Below are 24,620 nucleotides of genomic sequence, written 5' to 3' on the forward strand. Positions count from 1 at the left end.
AGGTGGGACACCAGTCAGTTGCTTACTCACAGAACCATTCTAATCCACATGAAGGTGTCACCAATGGACTAGGATGTAATCAATACTGGCAGAAACTCCAAAACAATATTTTCAGAGAAAAGGGTCAAGTCATAGTCCATGAGGAGCGAGTAGTGGGGTTATGTTTAATCATTTTTAATACCTCTTCCAGAGGCTTTCGGAAAAAATGTTGAGAATGCAGTTGTTATTATTATAGCCATAAGCAGAACTTGTTGTTGTAAATTACATGGATCAGCCCTCAAAGACAAAGTAATACTCTGGGGCAGTCATATGGGCACAACATCTAGGATACTGAACCTGACTTTAGGAGTACTTTTGTTTTCATTTTTATCATTTACATGATTTTTTAAAAGTTTAAATATTGCTAAATGTTTTTCACAACCTTTTAAAGATTTTTTTTCTCCTACTGAAAAGTAGCTTTAAACAGGTTGAATAGCAAAAGTAATACATATCAGTACTGTGCCTTGTGGAGACTGGTGTGCACACCTGTTTTTCTTTTGTTTGTTTTGGCAGTGGTGGCAAATATTTAGTTATGCTCATGATTAAGGTCTAGGGTGTGCTTTTTATTGACTGTTTTTGTGTTCAATAAATCTTGTGTCCATTTTGTGTGGAAAAAAAACAGATGAATTTGAAGAACTTGGCCAGACAAATTTTAAAATAGTAAGAGAATGGTTATGATTGGTTTGAAGTATGTAGCATAAGTGATATGCCTTACGGATAGCCAAAACTCTTTTTTTTTTTTTTTTTTTTGTTTACAACTTGTGTAGGTTGCTTAATAATTAAGCAGTATTTGTTTGTCCCAGGACACCTTCTGCGTGCCATGGTAGCATGAATGAATGTCTGGTGTAAAAAGCTAGTGGTATGGGACATTAAAGGGACTTTCTTTTCTTAGTGTACATCTTATGCTTTTTCAGGATGGGAAGAGTAACAAAATGAAAGACAAAACATACACAATGAGTAGTAAGGTGTGAGGCAAATTACTGTTATAGGATTGGAAACATTATCTTCTAAAATGAATGGGTATGATAGTAAAGACCAAACATAGTACTCTTCACTTTTCTGTAAGCATTTCTGTTTAATGCATAACCAATATAAGGAAACCAAGATTTAGAAGAAAATACTGAAATAAGTTTTCAACAATTTGAAAAACTTCATTTTTACTTTGTGTTGTATGTATTTTCCACAAATGTCCATTGGCTCTAAATTATTTCTTTGTCGTTAAAAATATACTGTAAAAAGTCTACTTTCTTATGGGTAGACTCTTTTCACACTTAAGTTTAGACTGAACTCAGTTTGTCAAAAATGTTGTCTTTTAGAAAGAGTAGCCCAATGTTGAAATTAAATATTATTATTGACACCTTTCCCATTAAACATAGGCATTAAAGAAAGTTCATGCTCACAAAGATAGAGATTTTCATAAATTTTCTCAGGTAATTGTGCACTCCTTATCCGCAGTGCTAACACACACTCAAGTGTCCTGACTTCCAGAGGCCATTACCTACATTGTGACTGTAGCTTGCCAGGGGGACCTCGGTTTCAACTGTTGATTTTGTTCACTCATATCCTACTTGTGATGTCTTTGCCGCATTACTATGCATTTCTTAAAGCAAACCAGTTGTGATCATGTGGTCTGACAACTTGATATGCTTTGGCGTGTTCTCTTTCAGCACATTTTACCTACTTTAGGACTTGCAGTACTCCTTTTATGTATGTTGCTTCCAAGCAGAAAAAGAACATACTCAATCAGCGTAGCCAAGTACATGGCTAGCAGAAAAAACATCAGGGTGACTTACTTATTTTCTGATTTATCCTTGCAACCTTATAGTGATGGGGGAATGATAGAAAGTTTCATTCAAAAATTTTAGAGGTGTGCATAAATTTGTATAATTTTGTTTTGTTGCATGTTTAGCCCATTTAGGCTTAATGTACTGTAAAAGTAAGGAATGAATGTTTTCAGGGAAATGGTAATTTCTTGGGCTTTGTCTTTAGTTGTGTTAGAATTTACAGTGCATTCAGTAATAATTCAGACCCTTTCACTTTCTGCACACGTTATTTTGTTGTGGATTTATTTTTTATATTTTGTTGTAGATTTAATTTTTAAATAGATACGCTTGACATTTTTTCTGAGCAATCTACACTCAATAACCCATAAAGGCAAAGAAAAAATGTTTTCAGAAAGGTTTGCAAATGTATTAAAATTCCAGAAGTTAAATATTTCATTCATCTTATATTCAGATCCTTAATTCAGTACTAGACGTCCCTTTGGCAATAGTTACAGCTTTGAGTCTCCTTGGGTAAGTCTATAAACTTTGCACCCCTGGATTTGGGCAGTTTATCCCATTCTTCCCGGTAAAACCTCTCAAGTTCCCTTTGATTGGATGCAAAATATTTGTAAACTGTCATCTTCCGGTCTCTCCACAGATGTTCTTTGAAGTTTAAGTCTGGGCTTTGGGTGTCTGAAGCTTGCCCCAAAGCCACTCTAGCATTGTTTTGACTGTATGCTTTGAATCACTGTCACACTGAAATGTGAATCTTCACCCCAGTCTGTGGTTGTGTGCACTCTGGAGCTGGATTTCTTTAAGGGTTTCTGTGTATTTGACTACTTCCATCCTTTCCTCAGTTCTGGCCTTCTCCCTGTCCCTGCCATTGAAGGCACCCCCATAGCATGATTCTTTCACCACCATGCTTCACTTTAGGGATGGTATTAGGCAGGTGATAAGCAGTGTTATCTGGTTTCCCCCAGACACAGGGCTTGAAGGTCTGCCCAAAGAATTCAGTTTTTGTCTCCTCAGACCAGAGAATCTTTTTCTTAATTCTCAGAGTCCTTTAAACTGTCATATGCCTTTTACTCAAGAGTGGTTTACATCTATCCACTTTACCGTTAATGCCTTATTGAAGGAGTTTTGCTGAGATGTTTGTCCTTACGACAGGTTCTCGCATCTCAATAGAGGACTTTGGAAGCTCTCTTAGAAGGGTCATTGAGTTCTTTGTCACCTGCCAGTTAAAGCCCATCTTTCTCAGTTACTCAGTTTCAACAGATAGCCAGCTGTCTTGGTGGTTCCACACTTCTTGCATGTCACAATTAATGAGGCAGCTACACTCTTGAGAGATCTCAGTGTTTTAGAAATGGCTTTAAACCCTTGCCCTATGCCTCACCACAGAGAGTTCCTTAAACTTCATGGCTTGATTTTTGACATACATTGGGAATTGTGGGACCTTACATACACGGGCATGTGACTTTATAAATGATGTCCAGTCAATTCAGTTTGCCACAGGTGGACTATTTCCGAGTTCTAGACACATTTCAAGGATAAATAAAGCAAACAGAATGAACCTGAGCAAAATTTGAAGTGAAGGGTCTGAATACTTATGTACAGTAAATTACAGATTTCCATTTTTGATTTTTAATAAATTTGCAAACCTTTCTGAAAATGTTTTCATTTTCACACCATGTGGTATTGAGTTGCGGTGGGCTGGCACCCTTCCCGGGATTTATTCCTGCCTTGCGCCCTGTGCTGGCTGGGATTGGCTCCAGCAGACCCCCCCCGTGACCCTGTGTTAGGATATATCGGGTTGGATAATGGATGAATGGATGTTATTGAGTGTAGATTGATGGGCAAAAATGACCAATTTATCTACTTAAAAATAAATTTACTTCACAATGTGTGCAAAACGTGAAGGGATCTGAATACTTTCCAAATCCATTTTACATTTATGATATTGTAAATGATAGAAGTTACATAATGCTCATTTTACTGAGTACTTCACCATTTCTCCAGAAACTTGAAATATGCAAAAAGAGCACAAGTGACCTCTATCCACAGTTCACTACCCACCAGCGTTGCCAAGTTTGTGGAATCAAAGCAATGGACATATTTTAAAGAATTTTTGGCATAGCAGAAAATAATGGGTGAAGAAGGAATTGCAGCAAATGTTCGTTGTGTTTGTATTATTTGAAAAATGTGACCTTCCCTCTTGTTATGTTTGATTTTGCAGCAGAATGACATGAGGGAGGTGCTCCACCTTCAGCCGTCTTAACAGATGTAGATATTTGAATAACTTGAGGAAGATTTAGACTCTACCATGTGGTCACCTTCCTATCACTTTAGATTAGATGTCCCTAATTACGCTGTACTGACCATGTAATTACCTGTATAATTACAGAATAACTAGGTGTTATTACCTTGTATTTACTGTGTAAAACTGTAATGCAGTGGTTAAGCATTCAATTGAAATTGTTCTTCCACAATTTATACACATATGTGTTTATAACAATTGTGGATTAACAGTTGCAATTTAGTACTTAATTATGGTGTTACACTGCATTACATAGTAAGTACAATGTAATAGCACTTAATTACTCTAATTATGTGGGTAAGTACAGCGTAATCAGGGACACTTAATCTAAAGTGATACCATCACCTTTTAGAAGACATGGTTAAGGCAAGATCTATACTGCCACAATGTAGTGTAGCTTTGTTTAGGTGGTGTCATAAAGTAATTCAGAAGTATTTGGTCATAATGTTCAAATTACACAATTAGTTCATTAGCCAACTGCTTTCATCAGCTGTCTAAACTTGCTTTTCTTATTCTGAGCAAGATTGCCATATTTTTTGCCAGTCCCTTTAGTGAACAACCAGTAGCATCTTTGCTGTTTGCTGTACTCTGGAGTGATTCATATTGCAAACTCTGTTTAATCTGTAATAGCAGGTACCTGTAGTTATCTAACCATTAATGCTGATTATAATTGTAACCTAATAGTAGTATTTGTTTATACCTTTGAAATATATACATTTGTATTAAGGGTAAATTAGGTTACTAACACACACTATGAATTATGCCGTGCTAACTAACCTGTTTTTGTTTGTTATGGTCAGGTACTATATTTCAATATAAAATGTATTGTATCCACAGAAATTATTATTTGTAATCATTTATAATCTGCCTGGTTCATTATGCGAACACATACTACAAATACCATTGTTGTAAATTAAAAAAGTTGTAAGTATTCCCTTGCCCCAAAGAATTATATCCACTTTTGCTCAAGTAACACCAAAATACTTGAATCCTAACAGGATTACTTTTAATATACAGGTGCTAGTCATAAAATTAGAATATCATGACAAAGTTGATTTATTTCAGTAATTCCATTCAAAAAGTGAAACTTGTATATTAGATTCATTCATTACACACAGACTGATGTATTTCAAATGTTTATTTCTTTTAATGTTGATGATTATAACTGACAACTAATGAAAATCCCAAATTCAGTATCTCGGAAAATTAGAATATCAATTAAGACCAATGCAAAAAAAGGATTTTTAGAAATGTTGGCCAACTGAAAGGTATGAACATGAAAAGTATGAGCATGTACAGCACTCAATATTTAGTTGCCGCTCCTTTGGCCTAGATTACTGCAGCAATGCGGCGTGGCATGGAGTTGATCAGTCTGTGGCACTGCTCAGGTGTTATGAGAGCCCATGTTGCTCTGATAGTGGCCTTCAGCTCTCCTGAATTGTTGGGTTTGGTGTATTGCATCTTCCTCTTCACAATACCCCATAGATTTTCTATGGGTTTAAGGTCAGGCGAGTTTGCTGGCCAATCAAGAACAGGGATACCATGGTCCTTAAACCAGGTACTGGTAGCTTTGGCACTGTGTGCAGGTGCCAGGTCCTGTTGGAAAATGAAATCTGCATCTCCATAAAGTTCGTCAGCAGCAGGAAGCATAAAGTGCTCTAAAACTTCCTGGTAGACGGCTGCGTTGACCTTGGACCTCAGAAAACACAATGGACCAACACCAGCAGATGACATGGCACCCCAAACCATCACTGACTGTGGAAACTTTACACTGGACCTCACGCAACGTGGATTCTGTGCCTCTCCTCTCTTCCTCCAGACTCTGGGACCTTGATTTCCAAAGGAAATGCAAAATTTACTTTCATCAGCAAACATAACTTTGGACCACTCAGCAGCAGTCCAAAGGCGAGATGCTTCTGACGCTGTCTCTTGTTCAAGAGTGGCTTGACACAAGGAATGCGACAGCTGAAACCCATGTCTTGCATACGTCTGTGCGTGGTGGTTCTTGAAGCACTGACTCCAGCTGCAGTCCACTCTTTGTGAATCTCCCCCACATTTTTGAATGTGTTTTGTTTCACAATCCTCTCCAGGGTGCGGTCATCCCTATTGCTTGTACACTTTTTTTCTACCACATCTTGTCCTTCCCTTCGCCTCTCTATTAATGTGCTTGGACACAGAGCTCTGTGAACAGCCAGCCTCTTTAGCAATGACCTTTTGTGTCTTGCCCGCCTTGTGCAAGGTGTCAATGGTCGTCTTTTGGACAACTTTCAAGTCAGCAGTCTTCCCCATGATTGTGTAGCCTACAGAACTATACTGAGAGACCATTTAAAGGCTTTTGCAGGTGTTTTGAGTTAATTAGCTGATTAGAGTGTGGCACCAGGTGTCTTCAATATTGAACCTTTTCACAATATTCTAATTTTCTGAGATACTGAATTTGGGACTTTTATTAGTTGTCAGTTATAATCATCAACATTAAAAGAAATAAACATTTGATTAAACATCAGTTTGTGTGTAATGAATGAATCTAATATACAAGTTTCACTTTTTGAATGGAATTACTGAAATAAATCAACTTTGTCATGATATTCTAATTTTATGACCAACACCTGTACAATTAAAACAAATCCTTATATGACAGTTTCACTTCACTAAATGCTTTTTAATAAAGAGTGTTACCTACATTTTCTCACTTCAAGTTGAACATTCTAAGGAATGACCTTTTGTTATCTTTTTGGAGCTAGGATGCTCAAGATAACGCAAGAAGATACGTGAGCAAAACATGCAACAAACTGACTGAATCACAACATATAAATGCAGCATCAGTTGTTAGAATGACAAAGACTGTGACTGCACATCATATAATCCTGACCTGTGTGAATATCCAGCACTGGCTACCTCTTGAATCCAACCCTCACAGGTGGCGCAGTGGTAGTGCTGCTGCTTTGCAGTAAGGAGACTGTGGAAGATTGTGGGTTCACTTCCCGGTTCCTCCCTGTGTGGATAGCGCTTTGAGTACTGAGAAAAGTGCTATATAAATGTAATGAATTATTATTTATTATTTATTAACCCTGCTCCATTCAGCATGATGCAGCGAGGTGTACCTTGAATTACTGGGTGTTACCCAGTGGCACACATTAGACACATGACTGAAAATCATCCCAGGTCTTCATCTATTTAGCTCCATTATTGTTCATAAAATGAGCACTTTTCTCTCTAAAGACAGTTTCCCCTTGGGGATTGATACAGTATCCCAAAAAAAGGATATTAAAGGAATTTTTTTTTGGTTCACCTGAATTGTCATAAAATGGTTGTTCATAATTCAGACAAATCCTGCATTTTCTGAACCCTGTACGCAGTATTTGGTAAACCATCTAGGGTTACTAAGGCTGACATTACACTAGACACTTAATGACAGCAATTACTGGATCTTGTTGTCTTGAGGATGTCAGATTACATGAGTATGAATCACAGATTATTCAAATTCATTTTGACTTTTCAACACTGTTTTACACATTACTAATGTGTTATGAAAGTATTGCAAGGTTGCTACATTTTCAGAGTCAATTAATATGCTACCTAACAGCGCCGGTGGCTGTACAAATGTTTTCCAGGTATTGTGTGATCAGCCATAATCTTGATCCTTCTGTTTGCAATTCTATCATGGTATGCCAAACAAGCACAAGACATTGGACAGTATTGTTGCAGTTCAAAAAGGTGCTGAACTACAAAATTTTTTAAACAACACTATGTCAACATTATGCTAAATTTGGTACCTAATGGAGGAGTATTGGCACTTTATTACTCTGACGCACAAAAACACCACTCTTTGATGTAGTACTTGTATAATAGCATGCTCAAAATGAGAGGCCAGGCCCCCACAGACTCTGAGTAATATAATATACATATTTCTGCATGCTGATGACTCCATGGGGGGCAAGTTCAGTTAAGAAGTTATGAGCGTTGGACAGCCTGGCAAAACTGCTGGAGTATTGTGTGGCAGCTGGGTTGCCTCCGACCCCAGCTGAACACAGTGGGCATTGGAACTGGCCAGCGCACATTTGTTAGTAGCCGAGTAGACAAAGCCACTGGCGGAGTTATTTGGTAGTTGCATCATTTGTGTTTTGGTACCCTTACTGAGGTGCGAAAGCTGGTACCGCTATCAACATTGTAGTATCGATCCAACACTATTGGACAGACAAACCTCTTTTCTGTTTGCATGATTCAAGGCATTCAATTTCCTCTTTTCCTTGCAACTGCTTTTTATATATTGTACTTTCACCTCAGCACATAGTTGTTCTTGCATGCACCAGAGCCTGGTATTTCTGACTAACCAAAAAAAAATCATACCTGCTTGATTTTGTAGTGGCGAGTAATAGAGCACAAAGACAGAGTTGCTACATTCAACAACTGCCCAGACTGTGTACGATTATGTAAATGAAATATATGACTGAAAGTCATAAAAAAATTTTGTAGTGAGATGGAGCTTAAACTACTGATCTAAAAGCAGGTGTTTATTGGCCAGGTTGCCTGAACTGACAGAGAACAATAGCCTAATGCAAGGATGTCTACAAATAGAAGTGTTTTGTAGTATTTCTGCGTTTTGTCTATATTAGACTTACAATTTAGGGGTATTGCTATCATTATTGGAGAACTGAAAATTTCTAGTGCTATTGCAAAGTGAATTTAGAACATCTAGAGATTTTCTTTTTTGGAAGATACTTTCTGAATCCACAAGTAAGGCACAGAAGAGGAGTAAGTGACTGCTTGCTGCCGTTTGGTCAGGTTTGATAAAAGAATAATTATTTTGTCAATTAGGAATAGAAGACAGCAAACACACGTGAAAGTAAGAGGAGAAAAATGCTTAATGAGAATTGAATGAGAGACAAACAAGTCCCATGCTCATATTATATAGGGTACCAGCTAGAGGTATGAAAAGCATCCGCTGCATAGCAGTCTTTGTTCGATTGAGCATTTGGTTTTATTTTGGCCTCTAGAATATTAAGTGAAGAAATCGTTGATAGGAATCAAAGTTTCTAAACATTGTCAGAGCAATCAAGCACCATTCAAACTAAGGCTGCCTCTACCCACAGGACATGTCTATTTTTTTTTGTGATCAAATTTTTTATTTTAAGTTCAATAAGCAGTAAAACAATATGGAATCTTAGAAAAACAAATTGTAAGCACAGAAAGCAACAACAAACCCCTGCCCTCTCAAAAAGATCCATATAGGATTAAAATTTACTAGTACCCATGTAGACCAACGAGAGAGGCCAGACAGATGCAACAAGCCCCAGAGGAGAGAGACGAATAAGAAAAGGAGAAAATTAAGGATAGCTTGGAATCCCTGCCAATGGCTCCTAACCAAATGCATAGCAGTTTGCCACTTCTTTATATTGGAGCCAGATGATCCATTGATCTGCAAGGTTAGATTAAAGAGAGAGAGTTAACAGACAGAAAGGAGATTTCCAGGGAGAGGCAAAGATTAGTTTAGCAAAGATGGCACTGAGACAAAATACCCTCTCCTGGATAGAAGTCAAGGTAAGTGAAGAGAGGTCCAAGAGATGAAATACTGTATATAAGGCATAAGGGGAATATTAACAGAGAACATACCGGATAGGCAATTAGAAACATTCCTCCAAAAAGTAGAGAGTGGAGGGCAGTCTGAATGCCCCTGGCATTTTTCTATATATGTTTTCAAAGGACACCGAGAGAAGAAAGGAAGTCATGTTGCCCGTCTGAAAATAAAGGTAAAGGTCTAGCTGATGCCTTACACAGACTTGCATATAGGGGTGAAACTGGCTTATTTTGGAGATACTAAGCAGGACAATTTATAATTGGAGAGGGAGGGGAATACAAAGGATTTTGGAACCCTGTTTGCTTTAAGGGCTGATGTGAGTTGAAGTTGAAGAAGGAAGAAGGAGGAACAGAAAACTTGTTCAATGATGGCAATACTTGAACGCTTAATTCTCCAACTTGTGCTGCTGCTCTCTGTCTTTCTGTTGCACTTAGAAAGCTAATAGAATTTTGTGTACAAGAAGCTTCAGCTGAAATTGCTCCTCACTTTTGATTGTAGTGATTACATGTATGATACATCCTGTTTGGCCAACGTTTGCCTCTGTGTTGTGTACATCAGCACAGAGCTGTGAGCATAAAAAAAAAAAAAAGCTCGGAATGCTTGGGAATCACCAAATGTTTTCCCTTATAGTTAATTATGGGACTTTTTATCAGTATCAGTGGATCATTGTTAAACACATTTTCTTTTTATGTATGAGTAGTTACTAATATTAACATACATGTATACAGCCTTTAGAATTTTAAACATGTTTGTATATATTCAAACAATGTATTTTTAAATGTAAAACATTCAAATGTAAGTTATTTTTTGACGGGCCTTCTACAAAACATAAGGGTTCACCTCTCAGTCATCACTTGCTCAAAGGTCAGACGGTGATAAACCACAATTGAATTTTCCAAGTCTTACTATGAAATACCTGAAATCAGTTTTCACAATTAAAAAAAAAAAAAAAAAAAGATTTAAATAACTGTCAGTTTTTAACACCTGGTTATCTTTTACAGAATGACACTTTTTGGTCCATTAGGCATATGATTTAAAGTGTTTAAAGTATTTCAAATGTAATACTCATACTTAATATATTGCAGAAAAAGTCACATAATCATAAATTGTGAAAATATTGTATTGTGGCATGTGTGTGAATGTTATATGTAATATACATGTCCTCACACAGTGTGTATGAAAGAGAGAGGCAGTAGTGTGTGTTTTACTTTCAGAAGGAAAATGCTTGTTTGGTCAACTTTTATCTACGTTTGGTTTCTGCAGCTTATCCTGATTGCTCAACCAGTGAACCTTTAAAAAGCACACCTATGATTAATACAGTGTACCAAATAGCAAATAATAAGCTTTAAAGGGTGGGTATGTATGTTGTGTCATTCACTCTCTTCACTGCATGTAACACAGCATTTTACTACCCCGAGGGAGTAGCAAATTAAGTCAATCTCTTGCTTGTTTTTATGCCCATGTATGGTATTACATAGCACAGGGAGCAAATATTACTGCAACACTGACAAGTTTCAAATGTGGCCACAAACAGGAAGTCCTTGAAAGTTTCTCAGAAATGTTAGCAAACCAGCAGGAGTGCTTATATACCTTAAAAAATGCAAAAAGAAGCTGGAGCATGCATACAATTTCTTTTGATTGTCAAACGAAAGATTTATTAATAGAAGAGCAATATGAAATACTAAAGTTAGATTGTTCGCATTTTGTCATTTCAAGGACTCTTTTGAAAGTTAAAATGTGCTCAAGATAGAACTCTTGATCAAAGGGTGTTTGTAAGCAACTGCAACTTGTTTTATTGGGATTCATGCAAGATCTCTGGTACCATGTAATGGATAGACAGACTATTTTTTTCATATACTGTAGTGTTGTCCCCAGCTATTACTGTCCCAGCATGCTTTGTAATGACTTACAACTATTTAGAAGAAAGTAACACAGCTACCGCGTTGTTGGAATGATGGAAAATTAACACAGTAAATTTAAATGTTGCATCAAAGCAGGTCAGATAATGAGGAAAGGTTGCCACAGAGGCCAGCAGTTGTGCTCATATTCAACAAGAGACCCACTGTCAAGCACTACTTTTATGACTTGAGTGTGTGCTAGCTTGGAGGGGAAGCGAGACTTCTTCTGTTTTAGGAACTTGAGCAATCTTCTAGGGCAGGATAGTTCAACTTGTGAATTATTCTTCTTCTTTCAGCTGCTCCCGTTAGGGGTTGCCACAGCAGATCATCTTCTTCCATTTCTTTCTGTCCTCTGCATCTTGTTCTGTTACACCCATCACCTGCATGTCCTCTCTCACCACATCCATAAACCTTCACTTAGGCCTTCTTCTTTTCCTCTTCCCTGGCAGCTCTATCCTTAGCATCCTTCTCCCAATATACCCAGCATCTCTCCTCTGCACATGTCCAAATCAACGCAGTGACTTTGTCTCCCAACTGTCCAACTTGAGCTGACCCTCAAATGTATTCAGTTCTAATCCTATCCATCCTCGACACACCCAGTGCAAATCTTAGCATCTTTAACTCTGCTACCACCAGCTCCAACCCATATAACATAGCTGGTCTCACTACCGCCCTGTAGACCTTCCCCTTTCACTCTTGCTGATACCCGTCTGTCACAAATTACTCCTGACACTCTTCTCCACCCATTCCACCCTGCCTGCGCTCTCTTTTTCACCTCTCTTCCACAATCCTCATTACTCTGTACTGTTGATCCCAAGTATTTCAACTCATCGACCTTCGCCAACTCTACTCCCTGCATCCTCACCTCCCTCTCATTTACACACATATATTCTGTCTTGTTTCTACTGACCTTCATTCCTCTCCTCTCTAGAGCATATCATCTGCACCTCTCCAGGGTCTCCTCAACCTGCTCCCTAGTATCGTTACAGATCACAATATCATCAATAAACATCCATAGTCCACGGGGACTCCTGTCTAATCTCGTCTGTCAACCTGTCCATCACCATTGCAAATAAGAAAGGGCTCAGAGCTGATCCCTGATGTAATCCCACCTCCATGTTGAATGCATCCATCTCTCCTACCGCAGACCTCACTGTCACACTTCCCTTGTACATATCCTGTACAACTCTTACATACTTCTCTGCCACTCCCGACTTCCTCATATAATACCACAGCTCCTCTCGAGTCACCCTGTCATATGCTTTCTCCAGGTCTACAAAAACGCAATGCATCTCCTTCTGGCCTTCTCTAAACTTCTCCATCAACATCCTCAGTGCAAACATTGCATCTGTGGTGCTCTTTCTTGGCATGAAACCATACTGCCATTCACTAATCATCACCTCACTTCTTAACCAAGCTTCCACTACTCTTTCCCATAACTTCATGTTGTGGCTCATCAATTTTATTCCCCTGTAGTTACTGTAGTCCTGCACATCCCCCTTATTCTTAAATATCGGCACCAGTACACTTCTTCTCCACTCTTCAGGCATCCTCTCACTTTCCAAGATTCCATTAAACAATCTGGTTAAAAACTCTCCTAAACACCTCCATGCTTCCATGTCATCTGGACCAACTGCTTTTCCATTTTTCATGCTCTTCATAGCTGTCCTTACTCCTTGCTGCACTTCCTGATTCACTATCTCCACATCATCCAACCGCTGTTCTCTCTCTCGTTCTCTTCATTCATCAGCCTCTCAAAATACTCTTTCCATCTGCTCAACACACTCTCCTCGCTTGTGAGTATGTTTCCATCTTTATCCTTGAACACCCTAACCTGCTGCACATCTTTCCCAGCTTGGTCCCTCTGTCTAGCCAATCAGTACAGGTCCTTTTCTCCCTCCTTAGTGTCCAATCTCTCATACAACTCATCATACGCCTTTTCTTTAGCCTTCGCCACCTCTCTCTTCACCTTGTACCTTATCTCCTTGTACTCTTGTCTACTTTCTGCATCTCTCTGACTATCCCACTTCTTCTTTGCCATCCTCTTCCTTTGTATACTCTCCTGTATTTCCTCATTCCACCACCAGGTTTCCTTTTCCTCTTTCCTGATATCATGCCAAGCACCCTTCTTGCTGTCACCCTTACTACATCTGCCGTAGTTTCCCAACTGTCTGCTAATTCTTCACTGCCACCCAGTGCCTATCTCACCTCCTCCCTAAACTCAACCTTGCAGTCTTCCTTTTTCCACTTCCACCATTTGATCCTTGGCTCTGCCCTCACTCTTTTCCTCTTCTTGATCTCCAACGTCATCCTACAGACCACCATCCTATGCTGCTTATCTACACTTTCAGGATAGTTCAACTTGTGAATGAACCTCATGAATTCCTGTGAACATATTTTGAATTAAAATCCTATTAAATAAAATAACTTGAATATGATGTATCTGTTGTTGTTTTAGTCTTGCTGGCACAGACTTTTAGAGTATTTTTTAAGCATTTTTATGTAATTCTGTGCAGACCTAAAATGAGTTACGTATTTCATTACAGGTGCGCATAGCTGCTAATTTTGTCATCCATGCTCCTCCTGGGGAGTTCAATGAAGTTTTCAATGGTACGTACTATTTTCCTTATTTATTTCTTAATTGAACTTATTTTACCATCATCTGCAGTTTTGAATCTCCATGACTATAGATATGTAAATGTTTTGTTCTTTTGATATGTTTGTATAGATTTGTGTTTATATGCATGTGTGTGGTGTTTCGTACTTTACTATTACAGCCTTATATTTTTAAATATGTTCATTGCTCTGAACCTATTCACTAGGACAGGTGTTATAGTAACTCATTCAAATCAAATCAAATTTTTTTTTGTAAATACTTATATGAATGTAAATCTGTTTTTATATGCAACAGAAATATTAATGGGAAATCAGATTCTGTTATTTAGTTACTGCTGCGTTGATTGCTGAAGATGTGTCATAATATACAGGTCTATTCTGTAATGGAAATGCAATTGTTATCTGAAATTGTATGCATCCTGCTAGCACCACCTAGTGGCAGAAATATAATACTAATTGAAAAATTACTTCAAAGAAATGTTTTATGCTTAAATAGGACAATTTCATTTACTCATTGACCCACATTTGAAAATCTGCAGTATATTGAGGCTGTGATCAGAACCTGCCATTATTTAATTTAGTGTTAATTAAACTTGTCATTCTCAGAGAGTTTTCAGTTGATTTGGATTATAACTGGCAGTGAGTTTCATCGGTTTAGCTGGTCATTGTAATCGCTGTTGTAGTGAGGATGGGTTAGGTATAATTGTTTTATGTTTTACCTTTACTCAAATTTGGGGAAAAATGTATCAGAGATAGCTATGTCATATGCTTGCATCATAACTTACAGTACTTTTAAAGGATTATGTAGAATTCCTGCTTTAAGCAATACATGTTCTTTGTGAGAGGTTTTTTTTACACAAGTTCCCTGATTATCTTTTGAACAGTGTTTTTAAGTGTTTCTGATTGTCATCTATGAAAATTGCTTGCCCCTCTACAGAGTAGCAGCTACTAGTGGTTTTTCCTTCACTTTCAGTCTCTTTCACTAATGGGATTGCAGGGGCAACATGTCAAGTTGTACAAACCAGGCAGCCCTATCCTTAGCAGTAGTGCTGAGCTCCTCCTGACTAATTCCCAGTTTCTCCCATGGTAGATGCAATATAACCCTTCAGCGTGTCTTAGGTCTGTAATAGGCCTGTGAAAAATATACCACTTACAGGACGTGCCAAATGGGCATCCTGAGTAGTTACATGTCCAAACCACCTCAGTTGTCTCTTCTATTGCCGAGTCGCTAACCCTGTTATAGAGAGTGAGTGCAGCAACAGTGTGCAAGAAGCTCAGTTCAGCCATTTGTACTGTCAGTTTCATTCTTTCAGTCTTTACCCAGGGCTAGTGAACACAATGAGCAAGGATATGCAGACTGTAAGTTGAAATCTGTATCCTACCCAGAACATTCACAGTGACTTATTTTGAAAACTGGAGTTATTCTATGTTCTTGTTCTTTTATACAAAGTGGAAGGTGATTAAAATATATCCCTCAGAGTATTTTCTGTTCCTATTTCTTGGTTATCTTCAGTGTATGTGTTTTTTAAGAGACAGCCTTAGATGTGGATGCTACACCAGAGAGTACTGATATGTTGCATATTGCTCAAACTTGCAAAAATAAATCCTACTGTACTCTGCCCATATTACAATAAACTTGAACTTATTAGTTTTCTTCAGAAATGGAATGCTTTCCATGAACTAATGTTGCATAAAATCAAGCAATTCCATTACTGGAAAGATATTTAGCAAAACTCTTAATTACTGATTTGGAGTTCCACTGTAAATAACATTACATTTTTGTGAAAATGAAGTATACAGTGGTACCTCTGGTCACGACCGTAATTCGTTCCAAAACTCTGGTCGCAACCCGAACGTAATTTCCCCATAAGACCGTACGATCTGTATATAAATATATATATATATTTTTTTTTTTAAGTACAAAATAGTTAATTATACCATAGAATGCACAGTGTAATAGTAAACTAAATGTAAAAACATTGAATAACACTGAGAAAACTTTGAACAACAGAGAAAACGTACATTGTAAGACCCTTACGCACCGCTTGCTGTAAACACTTTTTTAATGAGTTTTAAGCACAGGGGAAAAAATGTAAATGTCACTTCTCTTTCAAAACTTTTCAAACCATCAAATTCCTCACCTTCGCCACTCAGAGAAGGATTTTTTTCAGCAAATCGGCATGAATCTTCCTGGCTTTCTCGCATATGATCGCCTCGCTTACACTATCTCCTGCAAGTTGCTTCTCGTTCAACCACACTAGCAACAGTTTTTCCACCTCTTCCAGCACTTGAGGCCTCTGCTTGGTTAACATTATAACTCTTTTTGCAACCTCAGCTGCTTTGTTGGGCCCTGTATACGCAAACAAAAGAAAATGAGAAACGGAGAATGGGCAATCATTGGCGCGGGTTGGCTAGTTCTAATATAATATTAAAAGAGCACTGCAACATGGGTATAAAATATCTTAATTAAATCATGATTGGGACTGGCTGGTTGTTAAGATAATGAGTGCATTCCAACCATGTTAGATAAAGTGTCCTTTGCTGCCATTATATGTCACTTTTGAACCTAAGTATTGGGGTCTTGTTTTGGCCTTTTGTTTTATGTGTATTTAGCAGTTATGAAAAGATAATTCAAGAAACTATAAGGTGTTTAATGGATATAAACAGCACTGACTCCAGTTTGACTTTTTTTTCATTTTATTGAACTGAAATACAGAGAAGGTTTGAAATTTGCTTTGTAACTTTTTGTGTTGAAAGCAAGCAAGGTGTTGAAGTTTATTTTAAATATTAAGAATTATAACAGTTTATCTGCCTGTCTGTCTATCTATCTATCTATCTGTCTACCCAGATATTTATGTGTGTGTGTGTGTGTGTCTGTTTGTCTGTACAGTTATTACAAAACAAAAATACTGCTCTAAAAATATAATAAATTGCATTGGTTATTACTCTAGTGCTATTGCCATCTCTGTTGAAGGTTGCAATTTTTAAATTTATGTTTCCCTTAATGTTAATGCTGCAATATTTTTGTGTAGCACTTTAGAAACTCTTGGTTTTCTGCAGTTGTGATCTCCCTCTCACTTGCCCTTTTGGCAGTACATCTCTGCATGATGTCAGAGGGTGACTGTGAGTTCAACCTAAAGATCGAGCAGCTGCAGGGCTTCAGTGGTCTGCCTACTTCTACTGAACATTTTTTCTGTCAAATTTTGAAAAGCACATATCAATACTGAAATACAACGCAACGCATTATTATCGAATTCTGTTACAGTAGCATTTTTAACCGGAAACACTTTTTTGTTCATTTATGGATTTTTTTCTTTGGATAACTCAATTAGGCTAAGTTTCAGTTTTCAGTTCTTACAGAGCATCTTTAGCTGTTTTTGTGCCAGTCTATTTCCTTCTTCTTCTTCTTCTTCTTTCGGCTGATCCTGTTATTTCCTAATGTACTGTAATTTTTGTTAGCTGGTAAAAGGGGGTTGCCAGGGATTAGTGTTTCTAAATTTCTTCACTGGTTGATTAAGTTTACTATGAAGTTAAAAACCAACACATTCCTCTGGAAAAAACAAGCTTGATTTTTTGTAGATGTGATGATTTGAGCATTTTATATACATACATGGGTAAATTGTCTTCTTGGCTGTATGGCTAAATGAAAAGCTGGATAAATGTGTGTGTGTGTGTGTTACTCTTACTAGCAGCCCCTGTTCCTTGAGATGCAATAGGTTGGTCACCACTCAATATCTGCTTGTGCTTCAGCTTTATTGAATGAATAAGATCAAAATCATAAACTAAATGAGGCTAAAATGAGAAGAAAGCCTGATGCTGGCAGTGTTTACACAGAACAGTTTGCATGTAGCCAATTCGAGTGGTGCTTTTAAAGTATGTATAAAGTTTTCCTGTCTTAGAACATGGGTCACAGGCCAGGTACATCCCCCAACCCCCTCTTCCTCAAAAAATCTTTTCAGCCAAAAACTGGCAGGGGTGGCACAGTTGAGTTCAAGAGGATGACGATCCCTGGCCACCGTGCATGAAGCCAGAGAAAACTTGCATGCAGGCTCCATCTGAAGATTCCAGTCTTCACAGCCTAGAAATATCCAATTACCCATTATCTTCACCCACTATGTAGAACTCTCTGAATTATTTAAGAAAAAACAACCAAATAACAATTTTACGCTACTTTTTTTAAAGTAAAAAATGTATTTAATAGAAACTCATATGTATGCAAAACTTTTTAGTTCGAGATACATTGGTACTTCCTAGTTAGTTTACTTTTCCGGTCTTTCGTGTTTGCCTTGAGTAAATTTTGCATATTCTTACTTAGAAAACTGCTTCAGCTACTCCAGCTTTACTGGTTGTTTTTCATTAATGGCCCCTTTCATTTCTTGATGCAACATGTCTTTTTGGTTAAGATCTGTATTTTTACTCAACAATTTCAAAACAAATGTGAAATATATCCTCTTTAATAAAATCCCTGTGTGCGTCCAGGTGTCCGTGTGTGTGTGTCTTCTGGTGAAGTGCGCATGCGCGGGGCACGGTGCTATGCGCGATATTACTGTCAGAGAAAGTAAGAGGCGTTTTACGGAAATACAAACCAGTATTACTCTGAGAGGAAATTAAAGGTACACAATACAGTGACGCATATTACAGCCACATACAAGACAGTATTACTGTCAGAGGAGATTAAAGGCATATTACCAACATGCACGCCTGTATTACCGCCAGAGAAAATTAAAGGTATATTACGGACGTACAAGCCAGCGGACGCACAAGACAGTATTACTGTCACAGAAAATTAAAGACACACAATACATGGCAGCAGCCCACGAAGAACGGTCAGCAAGTAAACATCAATAAAAGAAAGGCTGAAAGAAAGAAAAATATGACCAACAAAAAGAATGAGGTCAAAGTCCCTTGCCATTTAATATAGACTGTTCCTACTAATGTTTATGCACTACTGTTCTAGTGCCCATTATTGTAACGGGCTAAATGACTAGTGTGTATATATATAATATATATATATATAATATATATAAAGTGCATCCGGAAAGTATTCACAGCGCATCACTTTTTCCACATTTTGTTATGTTACAGCCTTATTCCAAAATGGATTAAATTCATTTTTTCCCTCAGAATTCTACACACAACATGAAAAAAGATTACTTGAGGTTTTTGCAAATTTATTACAAATAAAAAAACTGAGAAATCACATGTACATAAGTATTCACAGCCTTTGCTCAATACTTTGTCGATGCCCCTTTTGCAGCAATTACAAACTGAAGTCTTTTTGAATATGATGCCACAAGCTTGGCACACCTGTCCTTGGCCAGTTTCGCCCATTCCTCTTTGCAGCACCTCTCAAGCTCCATCAGGTTGCATGGGAAGCGTCGGTGCACAACTATTTTAAGATCTCTCCAGAGATGTTCAATCTGATTCAAGTCTGGGCTCTGGCTGGGCCACTCAAGGACATTCACAGAGTTGTCCTGAAGCCACTCCTTTGATATTTGGGCTGTGTGCTTAGGGTCGTTGTCCTGCTGAAAGATGAGCTCTGGAGCAGGTTTTCATCCAGGATGTCTCTGTACATTGCTGCAGTCATCTTTCCCTTTATCCTGACTAGTCTCCCAGTCCCTGCCGCTGAAAAACATCCCCACAGCATGATGCTGCCACCACCATACTTCACTGTAGGGATGGTATTGGCCTGGTGATGAGCGGTGCCTGGTTTCCTCAAAACGTGATGCCTGGCATTCACACCAAAGAGTTCAATCTTTGTCTCATCAGACCAGAGACTTTTTTTTCTCATGGTCTGAGAGTCCTTCAGGTGCCTTTTGGCAAACTCCAGGCGGGCTGCCATGTGCCTTTTACTAAGGAGTGGCTTCCGTCTGGCCACTCTACCATACAGGCCTGATTGGTGGATTGCTGCAGAAATGGTTGTCCTTCTGGAAGGTTCTCCTCTCTCCACAGAGGACCTCTGGAGCTCTGACAGAGTGACCATCGGGTTTTTGGTCACCTCCCTGACTAAGGCCCTTCTCCCCCGATCGCTCAGTTTAGATGGCCGGCCAGCTCTAGGAGGAGTCCTGGTGGTTTCGAACTTCTTCCACTTACGGATGATGGAGGCCACTGTGCTCATTGGGACCTTCAAAGCAGCAGACATTTTTCTGTAACCTTCCCCAGATTTGTGCCTCGAGACAATCCTGTCTCGGAGGTCTACAGACAATTCCTTTGACTTCTTGCTTGGTTTGTGCTCTGACATGAACTGTCAACTGTGGGACCTTATATAGACAGGTGTGTGCCTTTCCAAATCATGTCCAATCAACTGAATTTACCATAGGTGGACTCCAATTACGCTGCAGAAACATCTCAAGGATGATCAGGGGAAACAGCTTCATGGCAAAGGCTGTGAATACTTATGTACATGTGCTTTCTCAATTTTTTTATTTTTAATAAATTTGCAAAAATCTCAAGTAAACTTTTTTCACGTTGTCATTATGGGGTGTTGTGTGTAGAATTCTGAGGAAAAATATGAATTTAATCCATTTTGGAATAAGGCTGTAACATAACAAAATGTGGAAAAAGTAATGCGTTGTGAATACTTTCCGGATGCACTGAATAATCATTACCATGGTGCAGGCACCTTTCAAATCACAGACAGGGCTGGCATAGTCTTTTAAAATATTTTTGATTTATTTCTAATTCATTCTTGCAGGCATGTTGAGTCACTCAGGTCCATTGAGGAAAAGTATTCAAACATCATGGCACTCCTATTATCACATTTTCACAGTGGACTGAGATTGTTCTGAAGATATAGTGTTAGTTACAACCAAATGTGACGTTTTTCTTGTGTTAAAAAAAGGGTTTAGATACAGAAACTCTCTCTAAAGAAGAGTAGCACTTTCCTTCAAAAATCTGTGAGATCAGTTGTCTTGCATCATGCAGATTTATTTCAAGCAACAATCTTGATTTTTGGGAACAAATGATTTTTACTGGCTATCTTCCTATTAATGCCATTCTCAAATTATTCATCTTGGTTTGTATTGTTTATATACACCGGTCACCGACAATCATTAAAACCATGAACAGGTGAGGGATATGCCCTGGCAATCGGAAGGTTGCCGGTTCGAATCCCGTAAATGCCAAAAGGGACTTTGCTCTGTTGGGCCCTTCAGCAAGGTCCTTAATGTGCAATTGCTGAGCGCTTTGAGTAGTGAGAAAAGCACTATATAATAATTTCTAAATGCGTGCATTATATTTTTATGGTCAATAATTTCTTCTCCATTCGTGTTGGTGATTACTGGTATTGCATTGCGAACTTCTTGTTTGTGAATTTGTTGAGCTAAAAGCTTATTAGCTTTTTCTCCGTGTTCATAGTAATGATGTCTAGACTTATAAATAAGTTGTTCAGTTTCTTTAGTTGTTAAGATGTTAAGTTCTGTATGCAGGGCCTGCCTTTTCCTGTGGAGAGCTTCACTTGCACGCCTGGCTTGTTCTTCATCTATTCTAGTAATTTCGCTTCTGAGCTCTGACACTTTCTTTGTTTCTAATTTATTTCTGTGGGAAAGAAATTAAATAATCTGTCCTCTTAAGAAGGCCTTTAGAGTTTCCCAGAGTGTTCCTGCAGAAACCTCTGTGGGCATGTTTGTCTCTAGGAAGAAGCTGATTTGTTTGGATATAAATTCTGTACAGTTCTCGTCTGCCAATAGAAGAGTGTTAAGGCGCCATCTGCGAGGTGAGTGTGAGGGGCTTAATGATTTTAGCTCCAAGACAAGAGGGGCATGGTCAGAGATAACAATTGTGTTGTATTTGCATGATTTAATTGTTGGCAGGAAATTATTATCTATAAAAAAAATAATCAATTCTTGAGTAGCTATAATGCACTGGTAAATAGAACGAATATGTTCTTGAGTTTGGGTTAAGAAACCTCCAGGGGTCTGATAAGTTGTAATCATTTAAAAACTGTGTAATTGTCTTTGCAGTATTAGATGTCATCCCCCCTGTCACAGGAGTCCTATCTAAAAGTGGATTTAAAACACAATTAAAGTCCCCAGCCATTATAATTTTATGAGTGTTCACATTGGGAATGGATGCAAATAGATTTTGCATGAATTCCTTATCATCGACATTGGGTGCATAAACATTTATCAAAATCATTTTACTCTTATATAAGTTGCCCATGACCATCATATATCTCCCTTCAGGGTCCGATACTACATCTGATGCTACAAATGGAACTGTTCTGTGTATGAGAATTCCCACCCCTCTAGTTTTCTTTATAAAGCTAGAATGGAACATTTGGCCAGTCCAGTCTTTTTGTAGTATGAACTGATCCTTGCTTAGTAAGTGGGTCTCCTGTAAAAATACTATTTTAGCGTTTAAGCCTGTTAGGTGAGAGCATACTTTCTTTCTCTTTAATTTGCGATTCAGGCCTTTAACATTCCAGCTCACAAAGTTAACTGTCCCATCATGGAGATCTTGATTCTGAGTTTTTAATGTCATTTTATGGTCTTAACTGGTAATGAGGCAGTTTTAATCTTAGTTTTAAGATTCCCCATGAGTTATTGCATTTTAGCCTATTGTTGCATTGATACTTATAGGGATTAGAAAAATAGATTAGATATAGCCTGCTCTCCTTCTCTCCCCCCTTTATCCCCCCACCCCCCCGATTTTGCCTCCCCACATGAGGCTTGATCCCACTTCGCGATGTCCCGGTCCTCTGATATACGAAGAGACATAGCACGTCCAAAACAAAACAAACCCCACCCAGCAGCGGCATTAGAGAATTAAAACAAAGGGATATCTATTGCAGCTGAATTCTAAATACTATCTGCTGAAAATATAATCATTAACAGTCTTTAAGCTTAAAATAATCTTCAGCAATTTTAAGATAAAGATAAAAAAAAAGATTGAACCCTGGGAATGATTTTAAAAAGTAGTCTAGGATAAACATGGTAATTCCTAGTGTAATAGTATAATGTAATAGTATAAATGTAATAGTAATGTAATAGTAGAAATAGCAATAAATCAAGAGTATGATGTTAAACCGTCTACTTTAAGGTAGTTTAAAAAAAAAAAAAAACAAATCCTACTTTAATTACTTCCACACTTACGTCTATAACCCTAATTAAGACATAAACATATAATGTCCAGATAAAGAAAAGGATGTATAATTATAATACCAGTCTCTTTAAAGCTGGATCTGAGAGCAGATGATAAGTCCTTCCCATGCCATGACAGAATACGGCTCCTTATTAATTTTCAAAAGAGTGTCCGAAACAGCTTCTTTAATTCCTTTTCAGCTTCTTCCTTGCTTGAAAAAAATATAATATTGATCTTGAACTTCCACTTTCAGTTTGGCGGGATACAAGAGGCTGTATTTGATATCGGCTTTCCGTAGCAACTTTTTAATGTCAAAGTAGGCTGCACGTTTTACAGCTGTTAATGGTGAGAAGTCAGGGAAAATACGAATAAGATTATTTTCAAATACAGTAATCCCTCGCTTTATCGTGCTTCGCCTTTCGCGGCTTCACTCCATCGCGGATTTTATATGTAAGCATATTTAAATATATATCGTGGATTTTTTGCTGGTTCGCGGATTTCTGCGGACAATGGGTCTTTTAATTTCTGGTACATGCTTCCTCAGTTGGTTTGCCCAGTTGATTTCATACAAGGGACGCTATTGGCAGATGGCTGAGAAGCTACCCAACTTACTTTTCTCTGTCTCTGTTGCGCTGACTTTCTCTGATCCTGACGTAGGGGGATTGAGCAGGGGGGCTGTTCGCACACCTAGATGATACAGACGCTCGTCTAAAAATGCTGAAAGATTATCTTCACGTTGCTATCTTTTGTGCAGCTGCTTCCTGAAACGACATGCTGCACAGTGCTTCGCATACTTAAAAGCTCGAAGGGCACGTATTGATTTTTGCTTGAAAAACAAACTCTCTCTCTCTCTCTCTCTCTCTCTCTCTCTTTGTCTGCTCTTGACGGAGGGGGTGTGAGCTGCCGCCTTCAACAGCTTTGTGCCGCGGTGCTTCGCATACTTAAAAGCAAACAGCCCTATTGATTTGTTTGCTTTCCTCTGTCTTTCTGACAGACTCTGCTCCTGACGCGCACTCCTTTGAGGAGGAAAATATGTTTGCATTCTTTTAATTGTGAGACGGAACTGTCATCTCTGTCTTGTCATGGAGCACAGTTTAAACTTTTGAAAAAGAGACAAATGTTTGTTTGCAGTGTTTGAATAACGTTCCTGTCTCTCTACAGCCTCCTGTGTTTCTGCGCAAATCTGTGACCCAAGCATGACAATATAAAAATAACCATATAAACATATGGTTTCTACTTTGCGGATTTTCTTATTTCGCGGGTGGCTCTGGAACACAACCCCCGCGATGGAGGAGGGATTACTGTATAATGTCTTGCTTGTGTCGGAGAAGTGC

At 38.3% G+C, this 24,620-nt stretch overlaps 2 protein-coding genes across 2 annotated transcripts in view; both read left to right on the forward strand.

The window, feature by feature from the left end:
• Positions 1-24,620, forward strand: part of cav2 (caveolin 2) — a 516,729-nt gene that overhangs the window by 410,599 nt on the left and 81,510 nt on the right. The gene's annotated exons all lie outside the window — the stretch shown is intronic.
• LOC114661323 (F-actin-capping protein subunit alpha-2) overlaps positions 1-24,620 on the forward strand; it is a 97,488-nt gene that overhangs the window by 37,954 nt on the left and 34,914 nt on the right. The window contains exon 2 of the mRNA XM_028814540.2: positions 14,136-14,199. Coding sequence (XP_028670373.1) covers positions 14,136-14,199 — 64 coding nt within the window. The remainder of the gene's footprint in view (positions 1-14,135; positions 14,200-24,620) is intronic.

Source organism: Erpetoichthys calabaricus, chromosome 1 (genome assembly GCF_900747795.2).
Source record: "Erpetoichthys calabaricus chromosome 1, fErpCal1.3, whole genome shotgun sequence".
NCBI lineage: Eukaryota > Metazoa > Chordata > Cladistia > Polypteriformes > Polypteridae > Erpetoichthys > Erpetoichthys calabaricus.